General features: G+C 43.5%; 2 protein-coding genes across 3 annotated transcripts; one reads left to right on the plus strand and one right to left on the minus strand.

The window, feature by feature from the left end:
• The first annotated feature begins 283 nt into the window (after window positions 1-283).
• On the plus strand, window positions 284-4,576 carry LOC143314393 (uncharacterized). 2 transcript variants are annotated; one of them, XM_076721375.1, is made up of 4 exons: window positions 285-790; window positions 851-2,813; window positions 3,228-3,345; window positions 3,751-4,576. In XM_076721375.1, the coding sequence occupies exons 1-4, from the start codon at window positions 290-292 to the stop codon at window positions 3,989-3,991; spliced, it is 2,823 nt and encodes a 940-aa protein (XP_076577490.1). In that variant the 5' UTR covers window positions 285-289; the 3' UTR covers window positions 3,992-4,576. The 2 variants fall into 2 exon arrangements, with proteins under 2 accessions (XP_076577492.1, XP_076577490.1); XM_076721377.1 differs by having other exon boundaries at window positions 284-2,813.
• Window positions 4,577-4,581: 5 nt separating this feature from the next.
• On the minus strand, window positions 4,582-6,331 carry ccl20b (chemokine (C-C motif) ligand 20b). The gene is made up of 4 exons (XM_076721378.1): window positions 6,194-6,331; window positions 5,890-5,992; window positions 5,103-5,177; window positions 4,582-4,992 (listed from the first exon to the last, which is right to left on the minus strand). The coding sequence occupies exons 1-4, from the start codon at window positions 6,273-6,275 to the stop codon at window positions 4,926-4,928; spliced, it is 327 nt and encodes a 108-aa protein (XP_076577493.1). The 5' UTR covers window positions 6,276-6,331; the 3' UTR covers window positions 4,582-4,925.
• Between the last annotated feature and the right edge of the window lie 4,486 nt (window positions 6,332-10,817).

Genomic DNA, 10,817 nt, shown 5'->3' on the forward strand with positions numbered 1-10,817 from the left:
AAGAAGATAAACAACTTCAAGATTTTGCGGATTAGTCGGTGCTCTTTTGTGTAACAGTGAGTATCAGAAACCGTTATTCGTCATATGTTCTGAATCATTGGCTTATTTCTGGTCTTCAGAAACTGAGCTCAGATTTTTTTTTTCTACAGTGACATATTGCACCTGCGTATGCTGATCATTTTGTTGACGTTGACTTTGTTTTATCGGGTTTTCAGGATTACCTCCTGTACCAGGTGGACTGTACGTGGAGACACTGCAGTTCCCCGTTGATTGGACGAAAGATTTAAAAATGAGCTCTGGAGCAAAAGAGGACAAAGCGAAACCAAAAGGAGGATCAAAATGTTTCAAACTAAGTATTATTTTCCTCTTGCTGAATATCAGCAGTTTTGTTGTTCCAGCCACAGGATTTTCACTAAGAAATTGCCGAATCAGTTACAGTAACATTAAATGTTCCATGAGTCTTCTCACCGCTGTTCCTCACGATATTCCCTCATCAGTGAAAGGTTTCGACTTGTCTTCAAACACCATCTCCACAATCCAAGTGTCAGATTTCAAAAATCTACCACATTTGGCACAGCTGGACCTAAAACACAACAACATTTCACACATCGATAAAGGTGCCTTTGCTGATCTGATTTCCCTCAAGAACTTAAATCTTAACGATAATAAACTTGTTCAGCTCGGAGATGATCTTTTTGATGGTTTGAGGAACCTCACAGAGCTGAGAATTAATAAAAACCACATCACAGTGGTGGCACCCGGCTCTTTTAAGTCCTTGACAATCTTGAAGGTTTTGGACATCTCTCAGAACAAACTGCACCACTTAACAGCAGTTCATTTCATATTACAGCACCTGCCACATCTAAAAACTCTGTCAATCCAAAAGAACAGTTTAACCAGTTTTCAGTCGTGGGAACTGACCAACAGCTCGCTGGAACTTACTTCCCTTGATGTGTCTCAGAATCCCTTAGCAGTCTTTGGGATCACTGCAGATGTTTTTCCAAATCTCGCCTCGTTGAACGTCGGCGATTCCAGAGAGCAGCTGATGAAATGGGACGTGCGGAACAAGACCTTTCTTCGTCGAGTGTCTGCTCTTGATATTAGTGGGCTTCGAATGGCATTTGGTGACATAAAAACATTCCTACAGACTGTCAACTCCTCTCTGACTTCTCTTAAGATGAATGCAATGACACTTGACCTTAAAGCGCTAATCAACGTGTCCTGCACCATCCCAACGGCGTCCACACTCCAACTCCGACACAACAATCTCAGTTTTGTCAGTTCAGATTTGTTTTGGTTGTGTGTAAATGTAGCAGAGCTAGATTTAACATTGAATCAGATTCAAGATATCCAACAGGAGGCTTTCAGTTCTCTTCGAGGTTTAAGGATCTTGAGTCTGAGTCGTAACAGACTTCAATTAGTTCCAGCTGCAGTAAGGAATCCACCAACTCTTACAAAGCTGGATCTCAGCACTAATATGATCCACACGCTCAGATGCAACGATTTCGCCAATCTGACGAAGCTCACAGAGCTCAGCCTTTATCTGAACTCGATCTCATCTCTGGAAGAGTGTCTTTTCAAGGATTTAATACATCTTCGAATTTTAAATCTACAGAACAACCACATCTCCGCATTAAACGGTGTTTTCAAAAAATACTTGCCAAATCTTAGACAGCTGAAGTTGAATGAAAATGAGCTCACTGCCATTACGCTTGGTGAGTTTAAAGGCTTGCAGTCCCTCCAGACTTTGTCATTACATGAAAATAAAATAAAAAGAATTGAAAATGGGTCCTTTGTTGGATTGACAAGTCTTACCGATCTTCAGCTGCAACTGAATAATATTGAAAGGACAGAACTAGACAAAGGTGGTTTCAATGATCTGACAAATTTAAGAAGATTGGATTTGAGGAATAATCACATTAAATATGACGACAGTTCAGCTTTGCCTCATCCACCATTTTCTCAGCTGTCCCGTCTGGAGACATTGGCGATTCCCTCTCAACATCGAAGGGGGAAGTCCCACCTGCCTTGCAACTTCCTGCAAGGTTTGACAAACCTTTTGTTTTTCAATACCAGGAACATTCAACTTTTATCCTTCGCCACAGACATGTTTAATTACACGCCTCGGCTGCAAACACTTGACGTGAGCTCGAATGATCTTGTGGATCTTTCTCCAGATTTGTTCACCCCGATTCGAAACCTTAAAAGAATCTACGTATCTAGAACAAGTCTTCGGTCCCTAGATTTCCTTGTAGATGCCAACCTCACTGAGCTGGTGTTCATGCAGGCGAGACGGAATGCATATTCAGTTATCAGTGAGGACGTAATGAAGTCCCTGCCAGCGCTCATTTATGTGGACTTTCAAGGCAATAGTTTCACCTGTGACTGCGATAATGCCTGGTTCCTCCGGTGGGCAGAAAACAACAAGCAAACGCAAGTTTTTGACGCCTTTAACTTCGAGTGCCACTATCCTCCAAGTCTAAAAGGGACCAAACTCTTGGAACTTAACCTCGAGTCCTGCACAGTGAACATCGACTTCATCTGCTTTGTCTCCACCACATGTATGATCCTCCTGTTTATGGTGGTGTCCTTCACATACCATTTCCTGAGTTGCTATCTGGCTTATGCCTACTACTTCTTTTTGGCTGTGCCCTTTGACGCAAAGCATAAAAACAAGCAAGATCCTTATCAGTATGATGCCTTTATCTCCTACAACACCCACGATGAGCCATGGGTCATCAGAGAGCTGCTGCCAAAACTGGAAGGAGAGCAGGGCTGGAGGTTGTGTCTGCACCATCGAGACTTCCAGCCAGGTAAGACTGACCCTTACACCTGGCATCGGGCTATTTTCTTTGCTCCAGCTGAGCTTTGATTGAGAAGCTTGAAAAATTTGTCCGATATTTTGGTTTATGACCAAATACTTGCAAAATTAATATCAGTCACATCAGCATCAGTTGTGCCTTGTTTACAGCTAGCAAATGTTAGCATGCTAACACTTATCTCAGATAGTAAACATGGTAAGCATTATATTTGCCACCTGTGCTCTTTGTGTATCTGGAAATCAACATGCTGAGGTGCTCCTTATTTAAATGGCATGACCCCAATAGTTGTTTTGTACTGTCATCTGTACTCCAGCAGGTGTCACCATAGTACAAAGGAGGTAATGAGGAGAGTCCACAATATGGTTTCATTGACTGACCCTTTTCTTTGATTCTCCTCTTCCTCAGGTAAACCCATCATAGACAACATCACAGAGGCCATCTACAGAAGCAGGAAGACCATCTGTGTGATCAGTCGCAGGTACCTCGAGAGCGAGTGGTGCTCGAGAGAGATCCAGGTGGCCAGGTAATGTGTCAATGAATGAAGCGAGTGTGTGAGATTAAGCATCACTGGCTATGCTAATACGGTACATTAATGTTATTTACATGAACTGCTGATGCTTGTGTGTTTAATTTCTATCTTCCTACAGGTTATGTTCTTGTTTCCATTGCACTTTGTGGCTTTTTCTTCTTCTTATCGATAGACCAACATTTGAACCTCACGCTGACATCTCTGCAATATTTCAGGGTTTTTTCCAATTTCCGGCGTTTTTCACTCAAATGTTTCTATGCATATATTTGTTTTCATGCAAAGGGTTATTAGGTAAATGACACAGTTTTGTTTCTATAAGATCAAAGTCACCTTGAAAACCGCCTTTTTAGTTTGGGTGTTGTGCACTTCCTCATCCGTCCGTCTTTCTCCTCGGTCTAGCTTCCGTCTCTTCGATGAGCAGAAGGACGTCCTGATCATGGTGTTCCTGGAGGACATTCCCACCTATCAGCTGTCTCCTTACTACCGCATGAGGAAGCTGCTGAAGAGGAGAACCTACCTGAGCTGGCCTCAAGCCAAGAAGCACACTGAGCTGTTCTGGGAGAAGCTCCGGCAGGCTCTGAAGGCCAGAGAAGATCTTGGTGAGGACAGGTTGCTCCTCATTGTGGCGGACAGCCCGTGATGGACAGAGAGTACAGTCCTCCCTGTGTGAGGTTTACAGCCACTGAGTATTGAACATTTTTCATTTTCAGAGCTCACTTTCTGTTCTGTGATTAGATCAGCTGATCTGACTGATCGGGAGCCAACTGGACGAACAGGTCACAACTCAATACGAGTGACATTACTTTTTCCAGTTTGAAAGATTAATGAGGATGTCAGAAAGCTGCAGGCGGGCGAGTGTTTCGTCTGCTGAACAGCTGCAACGATGCATGTTTTTATGTCTCTGACGTCACACCAATCAGAGACATTTGCATGCGATTATCAAGCACATCTGATTCAAGAGGAGCATAGCAGAGAAGAGGACTGTGAGGTTTAAAAGGTGATAGCAGGAAAATTGTATTTTTGGGTTTTACTTTCCGCAATCAAAGGAAAACTGCTTTGTTCTAAATGAGGTAGAGAGTTTTGGTCCTCTGTATCAGGGTGTTTGGTCTCTATGAACCCGACAGTGCTTATTAATTTAGATTATTGAAGGCTGAATGAAGAAAGGAAAGGAGAAGGAAGGAAGAAAATCAACCACAACAACATGTATTATTAATCCTCTCTGTTTAATAAATCATTTGACAACATCAAATACAGTAAAACCTCTCACTTTTTTGAAAACACAATACTCTCTGGGTAAACACTGACACAAAATCCACAAAAATCTTGCGATGCAATATTTTCTTTTGTTATTTTGTGCGTGCACTGTGGCTACAGCTTATCGTTCTTCATGTATTAAAAATACTACACTTCCCTGTTTATAAAACAGGTCAAATAATAAGAGAGAAAAGCAACTAAAATTACATGCTGCTTCGCATAGATGGTGAAGCGTTACTACAAAGTCAACACAATTTTCAGTGGTAAGGCTGGTTCTTGGGTTCAGGAGTGTCTTGAGTCAATTCACTGTCGTGTAGAGTTCATGCTGCTGTGGCGTTGACTCTGGTTTCCTCTCTGATGATCTGGGAGCTCCTCCTCCTCCTTTCACTGCAAAGAAACATGGAAACAAAACATGAATTTAGGTTCAGTACTCGGTTCGGGTATCAAATTCACATGATGTGAAGAAAAACACATTAGCGAGATGTGAGCACACTCACTCCAAGCACTCCTTCCCTCTCTGGGTCCAGCTGGCTGAAGGGTCCGCGCACACAAACCTCCCTGGAACGTGGAAGCTGTGGGATCCAGAAAACATAGATATGCTCAAACACAAGGACGCATGAGTGCACTTCATCACAGTTTCCCTCCCTGTGGTCTCATCCCAGCATGACGGCTCAGGAATTCACCTTTCTAGTACATATTTACAGCAGTGTCACCTCACACAGAGTGACCCTCGCCGCTCTCACAAAGTCCTGCAGCCCTTCATGATTCATTCTAGGTCACACTTTAACTGCCTGGTTAACACAAGCCGGGAGAGTTGCGTACTGTAGATACACCAGCCGTGATCAGATCACATCTAGTGTCCGTTTTCCAATGTGTGACCTCTAAGAATCAGGATTTACTTGCTTTCATTTCAGTCAAAAGTCATTTTTGTCCAAATTCAAACGCTAAACATGACAAATAATTAAAAAAATGCTACTGTTAAAGCCAAATAAACAACATTTGATGGTTGCAGTTCCTTAAATGAGAATTTACATGATAGCAAACTGAAGATTTTTCCATGTTTTCTGTTTCATAGACCAAACAATGAATCAAGAAAATAGTCTGCAGATTAAATTATAATGATCAGTCATTTCAGTGATCTGAGACCTCTGATACAGATCAATCAGACACCTGGTTTGATTTCTCATCTGACCGTTTCTTCCTGTTTTTGACCTTCTCCCTGCTGCTGTTACAGCGTACTCATCCTATCCTAATTTACTGCACGAGCTCAAACTGTGAACTCACATGATGGCGTTGAGGTCGCAGGAGGTGTGGATGGTCTGGATGGTGTAGCCCAGCAGGCGTCTGCATGGCAAGGGACGCTTGACGTACCTCAGGCAGCAGCTCGCTGCAAAGACAGGAAGACAATCTTTTCATTTTGATGCTGGAAACACAACACTGACAGTTCACTTTGCTGCTTTTTAACCCTGATTTCTCTGTAAATTTTTATTATATACTAGTACTTCCTTCCTAAATGGATCTACATTTGACAGAGCTGCCATAAAACCTTCAGCCGTGTAGAGGCACAGGTAGCAGCTGAAGGACTCACCTGACTGTGTGCTGCTGATGAAGGTGCTGAGGATGATGAGGGAGCACAGAGCTGCCAGGACACACATTTTGCCGCTTGCCATGCTTCTGCAGTTGGTGTTCTTGCTCTGCAGGTCTGTATCAGCGTGAGGCTGCTGTAGCTTCGGCGGTGTGAGGTGTCTGAAGGCTTGCAGCGACAGCTCTTAAGTAGGCAGTCTGTGGGGCTTTCCCCCTGCTGGGCAGGGTTATGTGATGCCATGCATGATTGTTTGAACAGTGGAGCCAAGACATGGAGCAAAGTACAAGCTCCAGGGGGGAGTGAGGAGCGTGTGAGAAAATGAGACGGATTTAGTTTCAGGTGACATATTTCTTCCATTAAGAATTCAAGCCTCAGCCTGTACTTGAGACTTGGCTTCAAGTCAGATTTAAAGCGGCGATAACAGATATTTTTTTGATAACAGTGTGTAAAATATGGAAACACTGAATGTGGAAGGCTCGTGATCCATGAACTTAACAAGAGAGTCTGAATTTCACTTTTCACTTTCTCGGCTCTCACAGCGACACAGAGGCTTCCTGGTGAACACAGTGGAGCAGACAGCAGCTGCAGAGACACATATTTCCCTCAGGAGTTTGTGGAGACCAAAAACAGAGCTAAAACACAGTCAACACTGGACATATACTCATCAGATTAGCTCACAGCAGCAGCAGGAGTTGCTGATCGTCCGCTGCCTCAGTCGGTTAGTTTGTTTGTATGATTATGTGACTTTGGTGGGTCGGTCGGATGTGAACTAACGCGTGGCCTCGGCTCATCAGGCGTCAGAAATAAGAATGAATTTTAATTAATTTTAATGTTTTTCTCCACGTCAGGTGTAATGGAAGCAAGGAGTCTTTAGCAATTAGCTTTGAATGTTTGTTCTTCATGTTTTCTCAGGGTTGAGTAGCCTTACATTAGGTATGAACATAGTTAAGATCTTGCAGTAGTAGTACTACGTTCTGTTCTTTACTTCCTCTTACGAGTTATTCAGTAACGACCTCTGCTGACGTCGTGCGAATGGAATTTCAGCATTGCTGTGTTGGTGTGTGTGTGTGTGTGAGAGTTTCTATGCACATCTTTTTTCCAAGTAACAAATAAGAACACAAAGTAGACACAATGAAGGTCAGATATCCAGCTCTGTGCTAATGTGTGGCATGATAACACACTGGGAAGAAACAATGGCACCTTTAACAGTAACAATTGCCTTGTGTGAATGGTGTGAGAAGTAATGAGGCTGTTTCAGAAGTCTATCTCAGGAGCGCATAGCTCAGATAGCGATGCCTGATTAGAGATCGGAAAGCTGCACAGAAGCCTTCTGTTGAGTCAAAAGTCCCTCGGCTCCTTTATTGATTTTTGCCTGCTGTGTGAAGGTGCCACCTCGCTTAATTCATGTGATGCTAAGTGTCATTCACTGTTAAAGGCACAACTTCTTTGTCACGTTAGCCGTCTTGGATGCCGGTCATATGCTGAATTGCACTGGAGTGAAATGCAGCTGAAAAACGATCACGTGTAACCTCAATGTCAAAACTAACTTTCACTTCCCAAACAATTTACGCCTAAATTTAGTCCTTTTGGCATGAAAATCCAGTGCTTACCACCAGGCAAAGTGGGCACCTGCCCCACAGACCCTGAAGGCACCAGATGAACTGTGTTTGTGGTAATTTGTTTAACTGCACATTTGTTGTTTAATGCTGTTTTGCACCACAAAGCTCATTAGGAACTTAAACGATGCAGCACTTGTGTTAGCGGTTAACGATTGGGCTGATCATGTTCACTGAGTCCTTTATGATTAAGTACTCTAAATACTTTAAACAGTTACTCACCCAGGAACAATTTCAATGTCTGCCATCAAGTCATGTTGGTTATAACAATCACTTGACTACAGGGCGGTTATTGCTTTACGGTTTGCTGTCTCATCAGGAGAACTGTAACAGCACTGAGTTAAAGCTGTGTGAGTCCCCTCTGTTTGTCCCTCCTCCTCTCCTGTCCTCTCTACCTCTGCCCAGGTGTGCTACATGTGATTGCTGAATGAGGTGCACCTGAGCTGGGACTGAAAACTGGCCCTCAGCCTGGGAGTGTTTGACTTTATGTCTTTCATTAGATTTGTTGTCTTTGTTGTTTGTGTATCATCTCCCTGTGGAGTCCAAGAGCCAAAGACCTTCTGATACAACTTCATTATCACATATCATCAGTCATAATACACAATTGTCCTCATCCCCTTGTCTCTCCTGATTAAAGTGTCATCCGCTGGATGCGGGCGGGCCGTAACAAATCACGCTGCTGGCAAAAGTGACCTGATGTGACTCACAGATGTAACAGCGCTTGAATGAGACACAGCAGGTTAGTTTGTATCATAAAATGACAGATGAGGGAGATTATCTGCTGACTTTTATGGTTACAGAGACTACAGTGAGCGTCATTCTCTGTGGACTTCAGCCCTTTTAGAGATGTCGCTGCTTTTCATCTGAAGCCACTCTGAAACATCTACAGCGCTGCTCGTGCTCGTCTGTCAGTCCGAGCTCACAATGCAGTTAACGTGTTGATCGTCTGACATCACTTCAGGCAGTCATCACTTTTACGGCGTCACTCTTTCTTTTTTCTTCGCGTATGTTTGCAGAGTCGAACGTAATTCCTCTGACGGCCGGACAAACTTTAGTCAACACTCCAAATGTTTGCATGATTAGAAATAAGATGGAAAAACGTGAGCAGCACATAATATTTAAAGTCAACACGCCTTTTGTGAGTCACTCGCTCTTACTCTCTCAGCGATCGTGTATGTGTGCTCACTCCACCCAAACTTTGTCCCAATCATCTCTATTGATACAGTAGTTATACTCGTCTCAGTAGGCCTTGATATTTAAAGCTGTGCTTGCACCAAACTGAATTTTCCATATAATTTCACTGATACATAGATAATCTACCCTTCATAACCATGAACCTGGAGGCTTCGTGGATGTCAATCCTGCTACAGACTCAACCAGAATGGATGAGAAATAAAACTCCAGTCAACACTCAGACTCGATCCCAGCTGAACTCTTCCTGCACGAGGTTACTCCAGAGGTCAGAATCTATTTTTACACCTCAGCTGTGAGGCGCTAAGAATAGCACAGGTGCTTAAAATAGCAACATGCTATCAAGGCGGGAGTGTCCAGGAACGTGAACCTGCCTTTACAATCTGAAGGGTAAACAGTGATGCTTCCTCGTCGGCAGAATAGGCTCAGATTGCAGTTGTGTCAGGTTTGTTGAGGTTTGCATGCACTGCTATGGGCTGAGGAAGCTAACAACCATCTCAGTTACCACTGCACATACACACAGCGTTGTTATAAACCATGACCACATCACACTTTGCTCACTCAACCCAGGTTTCATTCAACAGTGCCGGTAACCTTGTCTTCTGTTGATAAGTGTAATGGCCTTGTAATCCCATCAGGTGAGCGGGTTTGCACAATGACCTTGGCAGCGTGGGCTGCTCCTGTGCTGCTGGCAGAATGGGGGGGGGGGGGGGGGGTCCAAAATGGCCAAAATGCATCCCCCTTGTTAACCTGCCATCCCCCTTCTAGTAGCAGAGCGAATGCAGGGCCAGAGAGGCTGCTTGGCTGAATATGTGAGTCTAGTCTGACTCATTGATCCTTTATCTGACAGGCTTGTGCAGGTTACAGTCCCCGACCACGGATCTGAGATACCATCAGTCTGACTGTGCTGTGCATTGATAAATCCCTGCTGCTGAAGTGGTAAATGGATTTGTAATTGTGCCTTTTTTCTGAATTAAAAGTCACTCTAGTCTGCATTAACTCTTTGATCTAAAGAGCATTTTAAGCTATTCTCAACTAATTATGCTGTATTATCCAGCTCTCAACAGCAGCAGCAGCCAAACAAGAAGAAGAACGAGAGGCAAATCCTCGGCCACACTGGACTGAGCTGCGCGTGCTGTAGTTAGCTGGCTAATGTTCACTATGCTCATTTTTCATGTGTAACATTAACCTTTGATGTCATGATAAAGAAAGCAGTGAGCTGAATGTGATGCCAACTGCAACGTTAATGTCCCAAACCTAAAGTTAGTCACTTTTATCCACAACTCATTCATTGTTTTGCAATGGCCCACTCACCTCGAAATAGATTAGAAAGGAAAGTAACTTGTACTTTGACTCATTATTCAGGAACTTTTTCACTTTTACCTGAGTAGGTTCCTGAAAAGATTTCATTTTGCATGAGTCATTTTATATGGGAGTGATTATATTTTTTGTGTTACCTGTGCAGACATATTAGCACACACCCAAATGCCAACAAGCTCACAAACACAAATCATATTTTTATGGCCCACTGCTCCTTCTCTCAACTTGGTACACGCCTTTATTCCTCAAAATTCCATGTAACCATAAACTGCACTACGTGCTGCAGTCCAAAACTCACCCTGTCACTGCGCAGCAATGCAGGCTCACCCAGTTTCTGTCTTTCTATTCAGCAGCAACAGACAAGCCCGCCAGGGAGAGAGGTATCCCAAACACCTACACAGGAGGAAGAGCGAGGAACATCCTTACCGCAAACTGGAGACAGCCCGTCTGTCAGTAACACTCATCCTTTGTTAAGAAACCCAAGAGTCGTCTGTGAACGG

This window comes from Chaetodon auriga, chromosome 21, assembly GCF_051107435.1.
Source record: "Chaetodon auriga isolate fChaAug3 chromosome 21, fChaAug3.hap1, whole genome shotgun sequence".
Taxonomy (NCBI): domain Eukaryota; kingdom Metazoa; phylum Chordata; class Actinopteri; order Chaetodontiformes; family Chaetodontidae; genus Chaetodon; species Chaetodon auriga.